Source organism: Stegostoma tigrinum, chromosome 16, assembly GCF_030684315.1.
Source record: "Stegostoma tigrinum isolate sSteTig4 chromosome 16, sSteTig4.hap1, whole genome shotgun sequence".
Classification (NCBI taxonomy): domain Eukaryota; kingdom Metazoa; phylum Chordata; class Chondrichthyes; order Orectolobiformes; family Stegostomatidae; genus Stegostoma; species Stegostoma tigrinum.
The window spans coordinates 3,548,297-3,569,948 of NC_081369.1; the positions used below are offsets into that span (position 1 = coordinate 3,548,297).

Consider the following 21,652-nt stretch of genomic DNA (forward strand, 5'->3'; position numbering starts at 1 on the left):
TAGTTTTGCCTGGCAAAAAGAAAACCAACTGCAGTTGCTGAAGACCTCAGAGTTAGAACTACAGATCCATTTAAGAGTCAAATAGAACCTATTTTTCTATCAATTTGCACAGAGATATTATGACACACCTATGGAGCAAGTGGGACTGGAACGTGAGTCTCTTGGCCCAGGGGTAAGGGAACCAACACTATGTCAGAAGATTCCTAAGAATCAAATAGAACATCTCCAGGGTTAATTCAGAGCAGGCAATGCTCATTGGATTTTGTATTTTAGCACTGTGTATAATATAAAAAGAAGCCTTTGCATGTGAATTATTCAATTGAAAGTGTGGGTGATTTACTAGTGGTCGTTAATAGGTGGGAAAAAGTTGTTCAGTTGTATAGAAGGGCAATTCTGGTTAGTAAAAGAAAACCAAATCACTGGGTAATGCCCTTAACAGGCTTGGCGTGTAAATTGAAAACATGTGTAATTTACTGGTGATGGTGAATAGGTGAAAAAATGCCTATTGATTTGGTTAATTTGGGGGAAAAAACTGTTGTTGTGTCCAAGACGACTTCTAGAAATAGAGAGGGGATAAAAGAGAACTGGTTAGTAGGGGCTCTTGTGGCATAGTGGTAGTGTCCCAACCTCTGAGCTCAGAGGAGAGGGTTCATGTCCCATCTGCTCTAAAGCAGTTTATTAACATCTCTGAACAAGTTGATTAGAAAGTAGTAAAATAAGCCACATGATTGCAAAATATGCTTTTTATCCTGGAGGGGGAGGAAATTTTAACTGCACCCTTGAGTAGCAGGTGGAGGCAGTGTCTAGGCTGCTCTCACGCCATGTCAAACAGGAGACTGGTCAAGTTCCTTGATCTGATGGATGTCTGATGGGAACTTCATTGTCTTCACCTTTGTGACGCCTAGGATTGGAGTGCTGAGAATCAACCATTTCATGAGCGTCTCTCTCCTTTGTTCCATGGCCTCCATGCAACAAGTGCCATGCGCGGATCGCCATCTGGTGCGGACAGAGGTCACCCCATTCCATGCCTGGCTCATATCTGCGTGCTGTGCCTCTAACGTCGTGTTACTGGAGGACAAGCAGTTCCAAGACTCATTTCATCACTTCTGGACCAGCTGGAGAAGGAAATGGGGGGCTTTCCCCTCCTTGAGGCTATGGTGGGATGTGGGGAAGATTCTCATTTTCATTGTCTGTCAGCTCTATACATGGGGGATGAAAAAGAGGAAATCCAGGAGTGGGCAGTTGGCGGAGGAAGTGCTTGACTGGAAGACAAGACACCTGACACTGCTTGGTGGTGGTGGGGTTGTGTGAGGTAGAGAGTGGTGAGGAGGGTAGAAAGAGGTGAACTGCATGTTAAACTGCATCTTCTCAGGCCCTGAGATACATAAATGAGGTCACAGTCAGAGAAGGGCAGGACAGAGGCTGGGAATTCAACTCTGGTCTCTCTGCTACAGTAAAAATGTTGTTAAATTTAAAAAAGGGTACAGAGTAGATTTACAAGGATGTTGCCAGGGTTGGAGGGTTTGAGCTATAGAGAGAGGCTGAATAGACTGGAGATATTTTCCCCGGGAGTATCAGAGGCTGAGATGTGACCTTATAAAAGTTTATAAGGCCATGAGGGGCATGGATAGGGTGAATAACCAAAGTTTTTTGCCCAGGGTAGGGGAGTCCAAAACTCGAGGGTATAGGTTTAAGATGAGAGGGGAACAATATAAAAGGGGCCTAAGAGGGCCTTCTTCGGCCCCTTTTAACACAGAGGGTGGGGTGAAATGAGCTGCCATTTGAAAGGCATCTGGACGGATATACGAATAGGAAGGGTTTAGAGGAATATGGGCCAAATGCGGGAAAATGGAATGAGATTAATTTTGGATATCTGGTCGGCATGGCTGAGTTAAACCGAAGGGTCCGTTTTCGTGCTGTACAATTTTATGACAGTATTAACCTCTACCAGCACACCAAGGGTTTTTCAGCAGTATCTCCCAAACCTGCAACCTCTACTGTTAAGAGGAATAAGAGCAGTAGCTGGATAGGAACACCACTTACTCCAAGTTTTGGAAAAATGTCACTGATCCTTTCCCCTCAACCGGTCAAAATTCTTGAATTCTCCATTTAACAGCAGCTGTACCTACACAACATGAACTGTAGAAGCTGTTGAAGGTGGCTTTTTACCTGCTTAAGGCCGATCAAGGACAAATCAATAGCAAAGGGTGCAGACATGCTCACCGAGCCAGAGGAAAACTCCTGACAATACAGGTACACGAACACCAACTAACCTCCAAGAGGCAAAATCAATTCTCATTTGTTTCGCTACACACGGGCAACTAGGGACACTAGTTCGACTGGGACAACACATCCATCATAGCATGAGCCAAACAGAGGTATGCCAGGGAATTCACGGAGACCTGGTATTCCAACCGGAATTCCATCAAACACATTGACTTAGACCCTGTGTACAAACCACTATGAAGCAGAACCAGAAGTAATACCAACTACTCCAGAAAACCGAGGCAGATAAATAACAAGCGGGACAGAACACCAACACTTCACCAGAAGCACACTGACAATGTCACCTAGCATGGGGATAAAACGTCTGCAACCAAACACACCGACTCGACGAGCATGTCTACAACCTCATCCACAAACCTAGATACAAATCTTCTTAAAATCTTTAAATAACACTTAAGTTCCACTAATGAAGCAAAAATAATTCCAGTTTGTGCAAATTGCACCTTGTTTTGTTTCTTCTGAACGTACTTGGTGCACAGCATTCAATGACCAGTCCATATGGAATACCAGATGGATGGCTGTCCGGGTCCCGGTCAGTTATATCAATACACAGGAGCTCTTCGTGTTTTCCAATCTGATCTGCAGAACAGTCCACTGTAATGGACTGTTGGGCCCCAGGGAGCACAACTCCATAACCAGGGAAAACTGTGAACATTCCAACTGTCAAACGGGCCTGTGAGAAAGGTAAGAACAAAAACTGTAAGTTACTGAGTACTGGGGCATGCAACCATCTCAGCACAACGTTTTAAAACAATGAAAGAACAGTGAGCTATTTTCAGGTTGAGATAATATGTGAAATGGAAGGCTTATTTGCTGGTGATTTTGTTCACCATTCTGCTTCTTAAGTGATGGTAAGCTAGATTAGAAAGTACTATTGAAGAAGTATGACATTCCGCACCGAATGCTATAAGAAGAGGTGGAACCATATCAGTCGATGACCATGTAAATGGCCATTAGTCATTGTCATGAAATGTACAGGGTCACAAGCTAACTGGATGTGCAGTCTAAATTTTGTGGCACTAAGTGGTGCCTTGCTGAAGGCAGGCAACAAGCCAGCTGTTTCCTAATTTGGCTGCCTCTGCTTTGAAATACACTTGAACACAGCATAGCACTTTTGCAGCCATGTTTCTAAGCAGGCACAGTGTGCCAACATTAAAACTTACCTGGGGAGCTTGTTCTTTCTGTTTCGCAATTCCATCGGCTTTATCCATAGCTTTCCCAACCTTTGGACCACCACCACCGTCATTGCCACTACAGAACCCAAAACAAAAGAAAATAGCTACAGTTTCTGAAAATGTTATTAACATACAAAATGTTCTTGTGAATGCAAGAACCATAGAATGGTACAGCACAAAGGAGACAATTTGTTGCATTGAAAAGGAGTTATCTAATTGAAATATTCCACTCCTCTTTCACCTTAGCTCTGCAAATACATTCTCATCAGGTGTCCTTCCAAATCTGCTAGTGATCTGCTTTTCTAGCCATGTAGCTGGTCCAGTTGAGTTTTCAGTCAATGGTCTCTATAAGAATAATGACTAACAAGAGTAATACCATTGAATGCTAAAGTGGGGACAGGTGGTTTAACTCTCTTGATGCTACCTGTGTGCCCTGTGACCACTCAGCAACACAGGGCCAAATGTTTTCCAGGTCAAAGTGCATATGGGCTAACAGTATATGTAGAGATGCGACACTATGACAAAGTGCTGCAAGGAGGGAATATTTTATGAAAGGAACCAATTAACAACTTCAGTATTCAAATCAGGCAATGGCGATACACAGCAGGTCTTTCAACATTTGACGCTGCATTAGAATTGATCTTTATTCTGATTAAGTGTTGACGGACCTGTGCTCTGCATTGTTATCATCTTATTTTTAATCACTGGAGTTTTTTTTTGGCTCCCTTAAATAAATACCTTTACTTTGGTCCCACCAGGCTGTCTTCGCCTCACAATTGTTTTATCAGATTAGCTAAAACACCTTCTACAAAGGAAGCCAATTTTCCATCACGAGCTTATTTCTGATTTATTGATAACGCTGTAATTAGGACTACTTCAACCTTAGACCTAATGTTCAGCCTAGAAAACAAATGTGTTGTTGCATATGCAATTCCTTTTCCTTCATATCGCCCACGCTAAACACAAAGTCATGGCAGGATCTCTTCAGCTTATTGTTGCACAGGACAACAAAAATATTTATCACCTCCAATGTTGTAAAACCTGTCCCAAAGTACCTCACAACAGCATCCTCATACAAAATGTGACATTGAGTCACAAGGAGAGACGTTAGGACAGGTGAAGAGACATTTGATGAAACAGGCAGGTTTTAAGGAATGCCTCAAAGATGAAAAAGGAGAATGGATTTTGATGGAGAGTGCATCAAGCTGAAAGTAGAGGGAAACTGAGATTTCAGAAAACCATTGGATTGGATCAGATTATAGAAATAGGAAGGGGTGAGGAGGTCGAGGAGTTTAAGTGCAAGAATGAAAATTGTAAAATTTAAAATTTAGCGGACATGTGCTAGGTGAGCAGGACCAGGTGTGAATTAGCACAGAGCTAGGAGATTTTGGGATGATTTGAAGTTTATGGGGGAGGGGTGGGGGTTGCAGGAGTGGTAGCAAACCACAATCACAGAATTGTGGAACTTCTCCCCTGCTGCAGATCTTCAAAGTTAAAATCTATTCCAATTCATTAATTCTGCCAGCCTTCTACACAACTACAATCAACTTCTTTCTAAGAGAAATGTTAAACCCAATTACCTATGATCAACCCTCTCCTGACAACACATATTCTTGTCACCCAGCTCCACATACCTCCTGGTATTATTATGTTCAAATTAAGTGGCAGGTCTTCATGGGTGAAATAAGCCATTTAAATATGGGGCATGGCTTCAGTTAAGGATAGTTCTCTCTTTGCTCACTGCACACATAGTTTAGGATAGAGGGATCACCAGACAGTAGTCAGGAGCAGAAATTGCAGTTGCATTCCTTATCTGCAAAGGCAGAGGCATTGAAACCAAAGATGATGCTGCGACTGCTAGACTATCCACATCCTGATGCTCCCACATAACTCAGAACAACTTGTAAACGGAACAGCTGCTGGATGCACCCAACAACAATTACAATGACTTCCAGACAGGATATTTGATGGGATGTCCATACCCCTTCTTTGATTGACGTGGCATCACAGCAGACATTTTGAAGATGGAGTATCTGAAATCAAATTCACAGTTGTTCTCAAGAATGAATGTACGGCTTTTCCGGTTGCCAAATAACACAATGCCAAAGTTAACCTCTCCTGCTGGTAATATCTGATATGTGGTGAAAATAGCAAAAACTGACATTTTGACTGGAATGCTGGCTATGATCTCTCCTCCATCACCTAAAGTGGGCTCAATCACCTGTATTCACAAAGAGAAAACATAACATTACTCATTTATCTAGTTTTGTAAGTTACTGAGTGCACAAAATGAAACAAAATACAAGTTAGGTGTGATGAGTAAAGCTAATTTAATCATAGTGAAGACACAGAAGCCATCTCAGTATTTCTTAGAGATAATGGGAACTGCAAATGCTGGAGAATCCAAGATAACAAAGTGTGTAGCTGGATGAACACAGCAGGCCAAGCAGCATCTCAGGAGCACAAAAGCTGACATTTCGGGCCTAGACCCTTCATCACCAACCTCTCTGATGAAGGGTGTAGGCCCAAAATGTCAGCTTTTGTGCTCCTGAGATGTTGCTTGGCCTGCTGTGTCCATCCAGCAACACACTTTGTTATCTCAGTATTTCTTACACTTTTTCTCTCGGGCACGTAGAACAAAAAGGCACACTAAAGCTTGCTGTCAGTGCAAGACTGATTTACACAGGCTCAAACTCCTGTCTTTGATCTGTAGACTCAGGCATTTGAGCTGAAAGCAGTCAAAGTGGAAACAGTTTGGACAATTGATCCCAAAGCCCAGGCTGTAGAGAGGAAAATGTTAGTGATATTTCTGCTGCTGATTTCTCTCTGGTGATTAGGTACAGTTTGTTGACTGCGATTGACACAGACCTGGAAGAAACATGAAGACATCAATGAGAAAGTGAGTGTTCTGTTGGACATTCGCAGTCTATAATTCTCGGCCCATTCATTTTAAAAGAACACTCGTCTTAGGAGTTTCACATCACTTGCTAAAACGATGAGAAGATTTAGACATGGGGATAAGATTGTGGAGTGGAAGTGGGGGGGGGGGTGGAGTAGAACAACTAGCTATGGTGGGAAATGATTTAATGCCACATTTTGTTACTGCTACAGTTTTCCCCCAGGATGATGTCTGGGCTCCTCAGCTGGCAGATGATGTATCATATCAAGTTCTACTTTAGGACAGTATTGAATAATGCATATGTTGTTTTTACTCACTATAGCTTCAGATTGCAAGAGAGGAACCCGAGGGTTGTTCTTATTAAGGAGGAGAAGGCTCCAGAAAAACAATGTGCCGTGCAGCTTTACTGGTTTCCTCACCTCCCAGGAACAGATTCCAGTCCGGAGACTGGGTGATGGGGCTATCTGGAACACTTGTTTTCTGCCCGCTCATTGATCTGCTCCTAATGGAGGTTTAAAAGCGTTCCTACATGGTCTCTCATACAGATGACTGAGGAGTGGGCACAGTCTGCAAGTCCATAATTAGGTCGAGATGGTAACCTGTTGCAGTCCAGCCAGAGCATGATAATTGGTTCCTTCACAGAAAGCTGCACCACAGAGAACGCTAGGCAGAGAATAATGTGTAGGTTTAGAATTAGTGATTCAGTTAATGGGTGGACTGTAGTGTGTCATGTGTCAAGTTATTCCCAACTGAACTGAAAAAGATGGTGGACAGATAAACTTCAATGTCATGCACAAGTATAAGAAAAATAGAAGTACTAAAACGGCACAAACTATAATGGTGTCTCATTATCCAGGTTACTTTGATACCTGAGATAATGGGAACTGCAGGTGCTGGAGAATCAGAGATAACAAAGTATGGAGCTGGATGAACACAGCAGGCCAAGCAGCTTGTGCACCTAAGATGCTGCTTGTCCTGCTGTGTTCATCCAGCTCCACACTTTACTTTGACACCTGTTTGATTGGTTACCAACGTCAGGGGATACTGCAGTCATGGCAAATTTGTCCATTTCACACAGAGCTGCAATAACCAGAAGTTAACATCTCAAAACCAATACCTACACCCTTACCAGGCAACGTAGAATGGGCTCCTCTTTGATCTCTGTGGTAGTTTTGCAGTTGAAGTTGATGTATATATGAGTGGCACGATCATTTGGAAGCAGGGATCCCTTCATTGGCTGAATGGTGAACAGTGAGTTCAGGTCTGGCATGTCGCGTTTTGTAGGTTGCAGAAGGAATCTAAAAGAAGAAGGCATGATTGGTACGAGCATGACTGAAACCATCGGCAAAAACAGCAAATGGGGAGAACAGGAATTTTCAGTTCAATGTCTGGTGTTCATTTGTGCTCCTTCTCAACTTTGCACTGGCTCTGACAAATATATTTGCTTCACCGATGTCCGCAAACCCCTCATTAACTGATCAGTTATTTATCTACAAACAGGCCATCCAGGGATTCAAAAGCCTGTTCACTTTACCTTCCCTTCTCTCTACTCAGACAGGCATGAATGTTGTTAGCAAATAGTTAGTGATTGTCCTCTCATCAGGCAGAATTATCCCAATAATAAACAGACCTATTAAGATCAAGAAGACTTCCATAACAGAAAATTTTGACAAATATTTTCTCATTAATTTGTTCAGAGATTGTATTGCATGACTCTGGAGCAGGTGAGACTTGAGTCCAGATTTCCTGACTCAAAGGTAGAGACACTATCACTGCACCTCAATATCCCGCTAGAAAATTTTGCTATCATTCTGTACTCAACAGCATTCACATGCACTCATTTGTGATCATTTGACATCAAATAGCAATTAAATTACATTATTAGGAGACAACAGATATGAAATCATACAAAGCTCAAACAACATAATTTGTGATCCACTTAAGTGCTCAAAAGCATTCAACTGTCTTCAAAAGCAATTAAGGAGTTTGTTCATGAAGAAAACAAGGACAGAACTTCTTCCTCTTGGAAGTGTAAGATTGGTGCTGAGAAGGGGAAATAATTGAGCAAGTTTGCTCTTGTGAGGAATGTGCCCCATTCTTGCTGTCTCTAAGATGGCGCACAGGCAACTTTGCCAATCACCAGAAATTAAAGCCATTACATTAATGGTATAACCAATGCCACTGCATGCCAACATGTATCAGTGTTTTCAGGAAAATGAGCAAATAAATACCTGTATCCAATCTCATATTTTCCCTTGTTCTTCAAGGTAATTGTCTGTTTCACGCTATCAAAAACTTTGATAATACCAAAGTCAATCCCACCATCTGTACCTATTAGAGAAACACAAGGATCAAGTATTAATTAGCAGTATTGAAATAGTATGGAGCTAATGGAATTGCGGGTGCCTTTAGCCTGTCTGTCAGTGGTATGTTGGGCTTGGTCATGTCACCATGCTGCTTCCTGGCTCTGAATAATCTCTTGCAGGACAATTAAAAAAGTGGCAACTCCTGATGAAATTGAACTTCTTGTTGTGGACATAGAGCAGTGGAAGGAGTAAGTTGCCTCATGTGCCAACAGTTATAGGGAACTGTAAATTAAGCTGACCGTGGTTATTAGTAGGGTAGATAAAGGGGAATCAGTAGATAAATATACTTGGAAACCAAGAAGCAATGAGGGTCCCAAGCAAAGTATTTACACATAAGATTAAAGTTATGGAGTTGAAGAAGATGTATTAGTGTGAATAAAGGATTAGTTAATGGTCAGGAAGCAGAGGGCAGGTTTGAATGAGCCTTTTTAAGTTGGCAGGCCATAATTGGTGGAGTGCTGGTAAGGATTCATTCTGGAACCCCACTTATATACAATCTATATTAATGGATTAGATAAAGAAACCAAGAACAAAGAATCTAACTTTGCTGACAACACAAAGCTGGAAGAAGATGCAAACTCTGAGAAGTCCGCAAAGAAATATGGAAAGGTAAGGAAATTGACAATACGTAGCAGATAGAGTTTAATGTGGGAAATTATGAGGTTATTCACTTTGGTTGAAAGAAAAGAAAACCAAAATATTTTAAATTTCTTCTAAGTACAGGTAAAGCAGAAAATGCCGAAGAAAAAAAAAACGAGCAGATCTGTCTGGATCTGTGGTAGAGAGAAACAGAATTAATATTTCAAGTCAAATTTAATTTTATTTTGAACTTGTAGATGTTGATGTTCAGAGAGACCTGGATGTTCTTATGGAAATAATACAGTAAGTTGGCATGAAAATTGGCAAGCAATGAGGATGATAAAAGGCATGTTGGCCTTTATTGCAAAGGGGATTGAAATATAAGAACAAATAAGACTTGCTACAAGAATGAGGAGCTTGGCTGAAACCACAACTGGAATACTACGTGCAATTTTGGCTTCTCTATCTAAGGAATGGCAGTGGAGGCAGTGCAGTGATGGGGTTCGTTGGATTGATCTCTGGAATGACAGCCTGAGGAAACAGAATCGTTATTCTCCGGAGTTTAAAAAAATGAATTGATCGAAACATTCAAGGGCTTGAAGGGGCTTGAATTTGTATACACTGAAATCTAAAACAAGGGAATACAATTTCAGGATGAGGGCAATCATTCCGGGCTGAGATAAGATGGAATTTCTTCACTCAAAATGCTATGAATCTATGGAATTCTCCATTTCAGGTGGCGTGGATGCTCCATCATTGAACCTATTTAAGATGTGGAGGTGCTGGTATTGGACTGGGGTGGACAACGTCAGAAGTCATGCAACACCAACTTATAGTCCAACAGGCTAAATTGAAATCATAACCTTTCGGAGCGCTGCTCCTTCATCAGATGAAGTGGAGAGAAGCGCACAGGTACAGAATATATTGGCTGACATGTATATTCTATATATTCTGTGTCTGTGTGCTTCCCTCTACTTCACTTAATGAAGGAGTACTACTCCAAAAGCTTGTGATTTCAAATTAGCCCTCGGACTAAAACCTGTTGTTACATAATTTCTGACTTTGAACTTATTTAAGGCAGAGGATGAACAGGTTTCAGTCTTTCAGGGAATCAAAAGCGAAGAGAAGTGGGGGGAAAGTGGAGTTGCAGTCCAAAACCAGCCATAATCATGCTGAATAGTGCAGCAGGCTCAACATCATATTGTTTCCAAGATAATAAAATGTGAGGCTGGATGAACACAGCAGGCCAAGCAGCATCTCAGGAGCACAAAAGCTGACGTTTCGGGCCTAGACCCTTCATCAGAGAGGGGGATGGGGAGAGGGAACTGGAATAAATAGGGAGAGAGGGGGAGGCGGACTGAAGATGGAGAGTAAAGAGGGTAGGTGGAGAGAGTATAGGTGGGGAGGTAGGGAGGGGATAGGTCAGTCCAGGGAAGACGGACAGGTCAAGGAGGTGGGATGAGGTTAGTAGGTAGATGGGGGTGCGGCTTGGGGTGGGAGGAAGGGATGGGTGAGAGGAAGAACAGGTTAGGGAGGCAGAGACAGGTTGGACTGATTTTGGGATGCAGTGGGTGGGGGGGAAGAGCTGGGCTGGTTGTGTGGTGCAGTGGGGGGAGGGGACGAACTGGGCTGGTTTTGGGATGCAGTTGGGGAAGGGGAGATTTTGAAACTGGTGAAGTCCACATTGATACCATTAGGCTGCAGGGTTCCCAGGCGGAATATGAGTTGCTGTTCCTGCAACCTTCGGGTGGCATCGTTGTGGCACTGCAGGAGGCCCATGATGGACATGTCATCAAGAGAATGGGAGGGGGAGTAGAAATGGTTTGCGACTGGGAGGTGCAGTTGTTTGTTGCGAACTGAGCGGAGGTGTTCTGCAAAGCGGTCTCCAAGCCTCCGCTTGGTTTCCCCAATGTAGAGGAAGCCACACCGGGTACAGTGGATGCAGTATACCACATTGGCAGATGTGCAGGTGAACCTCTGCTTCATGTGGACTGTCATCTTGGGGCCTGGGATAGGGGTGAGGGAGGAGGTGTGGGGGCAAGTGTAGCATTTCCTGCGGTTGCAGGGGAAGGTGCCGGGTGTGGTGGGGTTGGAGGGCAGTGTGGAGCGAACAAGGGAGTCACGGAGTGACTGGTCTCTCCAGAAAGCAGACAGGGGTGGGGATGGAAAAATGTCTTGGGTGGTGGGGTCAGATTGTAAATGGCGGAAATGTCGGAGGATGATGTGTTGTATCCGGAGGTTGGTGGGGTGGTGTGTGAGAACGAGGGGGATCCTGTTTGGGCGGTTGTGGCGGGGGCGGGGTGTGAGGGATGTGTTGCGGGAAATACGGGAGACGCGGTCAAGGGCGTTCTCGATCACTGTGGGGGGAAAGTTGCGGTCCTTGAAGAACTTGGGCATCTGGGATGTGCGGGAGTGGAATGTCTTATCGTGGGAGCAGATGCGGCGGAGGCGGAGGTATTGGGAATAGGGGATGGAATTTTTGCAGGAGGGTGGGTGGGAGGAGGTGTATTCTAGGTAGCTGTGGGAGTCGGTGGGCTTGAAATGGACATCAGTTTCTAGCTGGTTATCTGAGATGGAGACTGAGAGGTCCTGGAAGGTGAGGGATGTGCTGGAGATGGCCCAGGTGAACTGAAGGTTGGGTTGGAAGGTGTTGGTGAAGTGGATGAACTGTTCGAGCTCCTCTGGGGAGCAAGAGGCGGCGCCGATACAGTCATCAATGTACCGGAGGAAGAGGTGGGGTTTGGGACCTGTGTAGGTGCGGAAGAGGGACTGTTCCACGTAACCTACAAAGAGGCAGGCATAGCTGGGGCCCATGCGGGTGCCCATGGCCACCCCCTTAGTCTGTAGGAAGTGGGAGGAGTCAAAAGAGAAGTTGTTGTGGGTGAGGACGAGTTCAGCTAGGCGGATGAGATCCACTCCCCCTCCCATTCTTTAGATGACATGTCCATCATGGGCCTCCTGCAGTGCCACAATGATGCCACCCGGAGGTTGCAGGAACAGCAACTCATATTCCGCCTGGGAACCCTGCAGCCTAATGGTATCAATGTGGACTTCACCAGTTTCAAAATCTCCCCTTCCCCAACTGCATCCCTAAACCAGCCCAGTTCGTCCCCTCCCCCCACTGCACCACACAACCAGCCCAGCTCTTCCCCTCCACCCATTGCATCCCAAAACCAGTCCAACCTGTCTCTGCCTCCCTAACCTGTTCTTCCTCTCACCCATCCCTTCCTCCCACCCCAAGCCGCACCCCCATCTACCTACTAACCTCATCCCACCTCCTTGACCTGTCCGTCTTCCCTGGACTGACCTATCCCCTCCCTACCTCCCCACCTATACTCTCTCCACCTATCCTCTTTACTCTCCATCTTCGGTCCGCCTCCCCCTCTCTCCCCATTTATTCCAGTTCCCTCTCTCCATCCCCCTCTCTGATGAAGGGTCTAGGCCTGAAACATCAGCTTTCGTGCTCCTGAGATGCTGCTTGGCCTGCTGTGTTCATCCAGCCTCACATTTTATTATCTTGGAATTCTCCAGCATCTGCAGTTCCCATTATCTCTATCATATTGTTTCCATCCTGTTCCCATCTACCATCCTGTTCCTGTTTTTTTTTAAGTTCTTAGCCAGGGTCATAAGCTACAGCAACAGTTCATGATGAATGGGGGAAAAATTGCATTTATAAATTGCTTTGGGACTTCAGGCTGTCCCAAAGCACTTTATAGTGATGAATTACTTTCTGCTGCATTGTAAGAAATTCACTACTTCTCATCAGTGCAACACATATAGAGTACAACATAAATACGTCATACAGTTTCATCTTGCTGTGCAGTGACAGCAGTCTGAGACTCTACTTGATTTCAAAATTACATTAAATCTTTATTTCAAATGATATTAATTAGCTAAGTCTCTGGGATGTCTGTACGGAATTTTTTTTTTATTTGTTGCAAGATAATCCACAATGGGGAATTCATGCAAATAACATTGTCACTGTTAATTTGATTGAATCCAATTCTGAGACTTCTGCTGAATCAGAAACAGAAAGTGTTGGAAAAAATTAACAGGCTGTCATCATCTGCACAGAGCAGTGACAAGTCAATGCTTCACTTAATGGTCAGTGTTGACGTAAGTTTCACAAATGAAATGTTAACGCATTTGTCATCCCCCGAACTTGCTGAGTATTTCTGCATTTCCCATTGTTGTTCCAGATTTTCTGCATCTGTGAGATTCTGTAGTTGTTAGTCCTGTATAGGGACGTCATCCTATTGGAGGCAGTCAAGCTAGTATGCAATTCTATTTGCCCTCACGTATTGAAATAATTTAATGGAGATGCAGGAAGATTCAAGGTCTACAAAACAGGGAAAGCAGTGGTGTAGTGATAATGTTGCTGAATTAGTGATCCAGAACCCAGGGTGATGTTCTGGAGATACCCATCTGGTTCATCAATGCCTTTTTGGGAAGGAAATCTGCAGTCCTAACCTGTTCTAGTCTCCTATGACTTCAGAACCACAGCAATGTGGTTGAACTATCTTTTGAAATAGCTTGGACAACCAATGCTTCAAGGGCAGGCTGAGGCAGCACAGTGGCTCAGTGGTAAGTGCTGCTGCCTCACAGCACCAGGGACCTGGGTTTGATTCCACCCTCAGGTGACTATCTGTGTGGAGCTTGCACATTATCCCTGCGTCATGTCGGTTTCCTCGGGGTGCTCTGGTTTCCTTGCACAATCAAAAGATGTGCAGGTTAGGTTGGATTGGCCATGTTAAATTGCCTGTAGTGTTCAGAGGTGTGTAGATCAGGTGTGTTGTACAAGGATGGGTCTGGATGGGATGCTCTGAGGGTCAGTGTGGATTTGTTGGGCCAAAGGGCCTGTTTCCACGTTGTAGGGATTCTCTAAGATCTATGAAATGAAGTAGGGACAGACAACAATGCACACATCTATAAAGACAGAATGATGACAAGAGATTAACCCTTTGACATGAAGGTCTATGAAGAATTTTTTTGTTTGTTTGAATGATCCTAGAGTTCAAAAGCAAGAAACAAAGGAATTAATTTGTAAAAGAATCAGAAGCAAGACTTTTCTCATCCTTACTAGTCCATCTCTGACTCTTCCCTTTTTGACCTTACCATCTCCATTTCTGAGGATACGCTATTCACCAGCATCCATTGCAAACCTATCGACTCCCTGAGTTACTATGACTACATTTTCTCACATCCTGTGTCCTGCAAGAATTCCATTCCATTATCCCAGTTTCTTCATTTCCCTGTTACATCTATTCTGAAGGTGGCATCTTTCAATGGGCTGCCTCTGGCATAACAACCTGTTTCCTCAAATGAAGACTCCACCCCCCACCCCTCCTCGTCCCATTGTAATTGATAGGGCTCTTCGCTGTGTCCAAACCATCTCCCACACTTCTGTCCTCAGTTTATTCCTTTCCCAAAACAACGATAGCATTCTACCTGTCCTTACTTTCTACCTCACTATCCTCTGCATTCAAAGGATCATCCTCCACCATTTCTACCACTTCCAGCAGGTTGCCACCACCAAACACATCTTCCCCTCTGTTTGGCTGTCAACATTTTGCAACATCCCTCCATGACAGGGATAGTAGGAACTGCAGATGCTGGAGAATCTGAAATAACAAGGCGTAGAGATGGATGAACACAGCAGGCCAAGCAGCATCAGAGGAGCAGGAAGGCTGATATTTCGGGCCCTTTTCAGAAGGGTCTAGGCCTGAAACATCAGCCTTCCTACTCCTCTGATGCTGCTTGGCCTGCTGTGTTCATCCAGCTCTACGCCTTGTTATCCCCCCATGACACCCTGGTTCACTCTTAGTGCTTCTTCACTTCCCCATGGCGCCTTCCAATGCATCACAGAAGGTGTAACACTTGCTCATTCACTTCCTTCCTGTTCACCGTCCAAGGCCCCAAACACATCTTCTATGTGAAGCAGCATTTTACTCCTCCCTCTTTTAATCTAGTCCACTGCATTCAGTGCTCGCAATGTGGTCTCATTTACATTGGTGAGATCAAACATAGACTGGGTGACGGCTTTGAGGAACACCTCCATTCCATCCATAGGAGTGAACCTAACCGCCAGTTGCTTGCCATTTTAATAGACCATCTTGCTCTCTTGCTAACATTTCTGTCATGGGCCTGCTACAATGTTCCAATGAAGCACAGCACAAGATGGAGAAACAACACCTCATACTTCATTTTGGCACTTTTAGCCTCAAAGTTTCAATACTGAATTCAATATGTTCTGAAACTGACTGCTTTATGTCTGCCCTCCATTTTAACTACTTCTCTCCTCCCCATCCCTCCCACAATCTTTGTGTCTTGTTTACTTCACACTTAATAGCAAGAGCTCATTCTCTCCTTTTCACATCTTAATTTACATCTTTTTTACATCTTGTTTTTCTATCCACTACTAACAACCCCTTTGTCTTTTGTATTGGGCTTTGCACCATTTGTTCTCTAGCTCCTTTTCAATCTTAGTCAAAAGTATATACAAAAAACTATTTTTCAACATCTTTCAGTTCTGAAGAAGAGCCATACCAGATTCAAAACATTAACTCTGCTTCTGTCTCCACAGATGGGGCCAAACCTATTGAGTTTCTCCATCATTCTTTGTGCTTGCTTCAGATTTCTAGCAACCACAGTATTGTGTTTTTGTCAGAAGCAGGCTTACCTTTTGGGAAACTGATGTCCAGAGCCACATCATAAGCTTCTGCAAGAATCAGAATGTTTTCAGTTTGAACAATACCAAGGACATTTTCTGCATCGTGGACCTGGGAGACAGGAAAAATATGGTGCAGAACAAATATAAACACACATTGAGAACGAGTGGATTTCAGTCAAAGTCGGTAAATGGAACTATGGCACAGATCAGCCATGAGGATTCAATTACAGACATCTGTAACAAAGTTCCCTTATTTGCATTTTTAATTGTTTTATACTCTCCTTGTAAACCAGAGTCCTCTATACTTCACAGGAGACATTGAGCAAAGCAGCTCCCATCTGTGACCATGGTCTCCACTGACCACCCACCTTGACAATGGCAACTATTTCTTGTACCCAGATTGAAGCCCTCTGCTGCTTGTCAGGATTCTTGTAGGAGTGAGACATTACACATGAAATTAGGTCATATTCTGCCATTGGGACTGTGCTTCTGTTCACAGCCACTTCCCCAGACTTCACACAGAGTGCACTAGCTGCATCTTTCAGGCTCATGCTTTTGCTGTGTATCCTTTCTCAGTTAATTATATTGTTTTGAATTAAGAGCCTATTGGACGAGAATAACACATTACACTACTTATTACTCATTTTCTCATCCCACATTACCTCTAATCGAATGTACTTTCTTAGATTGACTTGTCGCATGGCTTTGAAGTTCATTTGCACTGAAAATTCATTCTTGGGATTGATGATGCCCTGATCTTGAGATAGAGAGATATCATCACCTAGACTCTCCAGCCCAGTGATTCTCCAAGCCACTGGCAGGAGGCAATTATTCCGCATAGTGAGGCTCTTGGTATCCCTCCTAACAGGAGAAAAGAAACTTGTATTTGTATCAAACCTTTTAGAAACTCAGCACATTTCAAAATAATTTTCAAATAATAAAATACATTTCTGCGGTTCAGTTGGTGTGATAATGTAGGAGAGGAAGTCACCAGTATATGCAATAAAAGCTCCCACTAACAGCATTGTGGCAAATGCCAGACAGTTTGCTTTATACTTGGGATAAATATTGACCATTACACCAGGGAGAGCTCCCCTGCTCTCTCTCCACCAGTTACATGAGATCTATCATTTCTACTTGACTGGCTGTCATGATCTTCAATGAAGATTTTATGATATGACTGATCCACTGACAGTTCAGTAATCTCACATAATGCGCTGAAGTATCAGCCTGGATTACTGAAGTCCACAGAGTGGGACATGAATCAACAACGTCCTGACGCAGAAGCGTAAGAGCCTCCAAAGCTACTGCTGTCCAGAAAAATGTAAATATGGAAGTGATCAGAGTACACTGTTAATGTCAGGTTCTAGAGGAGGAATGAAAAACAAAGTGCAATCAATGGGCTCCAGGAAGTTGCAGCTGTCCATCTTGTGCTAGTTACAAATTCAGCACAGCAGGGCGAAAAGGCTATCAAAGGGAGGAGGATGTGGACAGCAGGATGTGGATAGGAGGAGAATATGGATAGGAGGAGGATGTGGATAAGAGGATGTAGATAGAAGGAGGGTGTGGGAGGGAGTAGGATGCGGATAGGAGGAAGATATGGATCGGAGGAGGGTGTGGGAGGGAGGAGGGTGTGGATAGGAAGATGTGGATAGGAGAAAGGTATGGGAGGGAGGAGGATGTGGATAGGAGGATGTAGATAGGAGAAGAATGTTGATAGGAGGAGGGTGTGGATAGGAGGAGGGCGTGGATAGGAGGAAGGTTTGGGAGGGAGGAGAATGTGGACACGAGGACGTGGATAGGAGGATGTGGATACGAGGAGGATGTGGACGAGAGGATGTCGACAGGAGAAGGATTAGGAGGGAAGAGGATGTGGACAGGAGAATGTAAATAGGAATTGGTTGTGGAAGGAGGGATTTGGGCATCACGCTGGGCCAGCTTTTATTGCCCACCCCTAGTTGCTCTTGAGAAGGTGGTGTTTCTTAAACCGTTGCAGTCCACCTGCTGTTGGTTGACCCACAATGCCTTTAGGGAGGGATTTCCAGGATTTTGACCAGTGAAAGTGAAGGAATGGTGACACATTTCCAAGTCAATCTGGTAAGTCGCTTAGAAGGGAATTTGAAGGTGGTGTTGTTCCCATATATCTGCTGTCCTTGTCCTTCTAGATGGAAGTGGCCATGGGTTTGGAAGGTGCTGTCTGAGGACAGTTGCTGGATTTCTTCATCTTTGGTGAAGGTGGGTGTGGAAAGGAGGCAGATGCGGACAGGAGGAGGGTGTGGGAAGGAGGCGAATGTGAGCAGTAGGATGTGAATACAATGAAGATGTGGGATGGAGGTGGAAGTGGGCGGCAGATGGATGTTGACAGAAGGATGTGGATAGCTTCAGGGTGTGAAAGAGAGGTGGCTTTGGTAGATGCTGCCTTATTCTCACTGTTTCTTATGAAAAAAGCTGCAGCTTTTAACCAGGCATTGGATGTGCAAAGAGAGGCTCTCATCTACAAACAATGGAGGGCATTAACTAGCTGCTGTTTTTGAGTCAAACATTTTGGAAACTCTCAGGATATTTCTGAATGTAAAGTGATTCAATTTGCCCATCTCTAATGTGTTGTTTTCATATCCATGTCTTTGACTGACCTGTGAAGGATCATCTTGTCAAAGTGTAGCTGTTTGCGGTCAAGTTCCAGTTCTGCACGAACTCCATAGCAGCAAATTTTAAAGAGGACTGGCTCAGGATTCTCTCGAATACAACAAACAAGGCAGTCATCAAATTTACCAGAAGAGGTTGGATACGCCCAAATTGAGACGAACTGGAAAGAACAATTTGTGAGCTTCAGAAGTCTTACCATAGATATCAACTCCACTTCCTTGTCATATCTCTTAGTCTCAAATTTATTTGTCTCAAGAACATATTTAGATAGTCTTTATTCCACATCACAATTACAGTGTTGTTTAATGACACAGCAGGGGGATCAGAATTGAACATAACAGATAACAAGGTGTAGAGCTGGATGAGCACAGCAGGCCAAGCAGCATCAGAGAAGCAAGAAAACCAACGTTTCAGGTCGAGACGCTTCTTCAAAAAAAGATTCCCACGGACAAAGGGGGTGGCCATGGGTACCCGCATGGGCCCAAGCTATGCCTGCCTCTTTGTAGATTACGTGGACACGGAACAGTCCCTCTTCCGCACCTACACAGGCCCCAAACCCCACCTCTTCCTCCGTTACATTGATGACTGTATCAGCGCCGCCTCTTGCTCCCCAGAGGAGCTCGAACAGTTCATCCACTTCACCAACACATTCCACGCGAACCTCAAGTTCACCTGGGCCATCTCCAACACATCCCTCACCTTCCTGGACCTCTCAGTCTCCATCTCAGGTAACCAGCTAGAAAGTGATGTCCATTTCAAGCCCACCGACTCCCACAGCTACCTAGAATACACCGCCTCCCACCCACCCTCCTGCAAAAATTCCGTCTCCTATTCCCAATTCCTCCGCTTCCACCGCATCTGCTCCCAGGACGAGGCATTCCACTCCCGCACATCCCAGATGTCCAAGTTCTTCAAGGGCCGCAACTTTTCCCCCCGCAGTGGTCGAGAACGTCCTTGACCATGTCTCCCGCATTTCCCGCAACACATCCCTCACACCCCGCCCCCGCCACAACCGCCCAAAGAGGATACCCCTCGTTTTCACACACCACCCCACAAACCTCCGGATACAACATATCATCCTCCGACACTTCCGCCATCTACAATCCGACCCCACCACCCAAGACATTTTTCCATCCCCACCCTTGTCTGCCTTCAGGAGAGACCACCCTCTCGTGACCCTTGTTCGCTCCACACTCCCCTCCAACTCCACCACACCTGGCACCTTCCCCTGCAACTGCAAGAAGTGCTACACTTGCCCCCACACCTCCTCCCTCACCCCCATCCCAGGCCCCAAGATGACTTTCCATATTAAGCAGAGGTTCACCTGCACATCTGCCAATGTGGTATATTGTATCCATTGTACCCGGTGTGGCTTCCTCTACATTGGGGAAACCAAGCGAAGGCTTGGGGACCGCTTTGCAGAACACCTCCGCTCGGTTCGCAATAAACAACTGCACCTCCCAGTTGTGAACCATTTAAACTCCCCCTCCCATTCTTTAGATGACATGTCCATCAATGGGCCTCCTGCAGTGCCACAATGATGCCACCGACGGTTGCAGGAACAGCAACTCATATTCCACTTGGGAACCCTGCAGCCCAATGGTATCAATGTGGACTTCACCGGCTTCAAAATCTCCCCTTCCCCCACCGCATCCCAAAACCAGCCCAGTTCGTCCCCTCCTCCCACTGCACCACACAAACAGCCCAGCTCTTCCCCTCCCCCGACTGCATCCCAAAACCAGCCCAGCCTGTCTCTGCCTCCCTAACCTGTTCTTCCTCTCACCCATTCCTTCCTCGCACCTCAAGCCACAGCTCCATTTCCTACCTACTAACCTCATCCTGCCTCCTTGAACTGTCCGTCTTCCCTGGACTGATCTATCCCCTCCCTACCTCCCCACCTGTACTCTCCTCTCCACCTATCTTCTTTTCTCTCCATCTTCGGTCCACCTCCCCCTCTCTCCCTATTTATTCCAGAACCCTCTCCCCATCCCCCTCTCTGATGAAGGGTCTAGGCCCGAAACGTCAGCTTTTGTGCTCCTGAGATGCTGCTTGGCCTGCTGTGTTCATTCAGCTTCACACTTTATTATCCTGGTTGTAATTCTGAATATTTATGCTCCATAACTTGCTGTACCATTAACCAAGTTGTCCATGCGTGGCTACAACATTAACTGGAATATAAAAGATTAATCAGGTAAACGTTCCTCTAGGTTTAACATGAACTGGTCAATTGCTATCACATAAATCTAATCTCAATTATGAGGGAAGTGATAGAATCAACAGTACAATAATATGACAGCAATTCAACAGTAATGACCAGTGTTCATTTTGGGTTCCATATGAAAAACGCTCCATTATTCAATAATATTGTTGAGACTCTGACCATGGTTTTAACTCTAATTTCTTGTCTGCTTTCATAACCCTATGCTGCCTTTTAAACCTGGAGTCTAACTGACAGGGCCACTTGGTTCTGGCAAATATATGACATGAGGATGACTGCCCTTCACATCAGCGCAGGAACTGGCTCAGTATGGTATCCCTGAGGAAAATGAAGTTAATAGCATTGGCCGGTGGTGGGGGGGGGGGGGGGGGGGGTGCAGAACTGTCCGCTGTTAAACTGATACTAACCAAAAAAGGACAACTGTTGTTTCTCACGGCCAATCATCTCAGCACAAGGGCACGTCTGCAGGAGTTCATCTGGAAAGAGTTCTAGGCCCAAAGATCTTCAATGGTTTTATTAATTACCTTTCTTGCATTATTTATTTATTCATTCACAGGATGAGGGCATCACTGGCTAGGCAGCATTTATTGCCCAACCTGAATTGTCCAGAGGGCAGTTAAGAGTCAACCACATTGCTGCGGGTCTGGAGTCACATGTAGGCCAGACCAGGTAAGGATAGTAGTTTCCTTCCCTAAAGGGCATTAGGGCTTTTCCCAACAATCAATAATGGAGTCACAGTCATCATTAGACTCATTATTCCAGATATTTTATTGAATACAAATTCCATCATCTGCTCTGGTGGGATTTGAACCT

At 44.7% G+C, this 21,652-nt stretch overlaps 1 protein-coding gene across 1 annotated transcript in view; it reads right to left on the reverse strand.

Annotated features, from left to right (window-relative positions):
• Positions 1–21,652, reverse strand: part of hydin (HYDIN axonemal central pair apparatus protein) — a 654,146-nt gene that overhangs the window by 136,403 nt on the left and 496,091 nt on the right. The window contains exons 52-59 of the mRNA XM_059651568.1: positions 18,609–18,781; positions 16,638–16,836; positions 15,985–16,084; positions 8,592–8,691; positions 7,490–7,658; positions 5,444–5,682; positions 3,450–3,537; positions 2,755–2,959 (exon numbers count right to left, since the gene is read on the reverse strand). Coding sequence (XP_059507551.1) covers positions 2,755–2,959; positions 3,450–3,537; positions 5,444–5,682; positions 7,490–7,658; positions 8,592–8,691; positions 15,985–16,084; positions 16,638–16,836; positions 18,609–18,781 — 1,273 coding nt within the window. The remainder of the gene's footprint in view (positions 1–2,754; positions 2,960–3,449; positions 3,538–5,443; positions 5,683–7,489; positions 7,659–8,591; positions 8,692–15,984; positions 16,085–16,637; positions 16,837–18,608; positions 18,782–21,652) is intronic.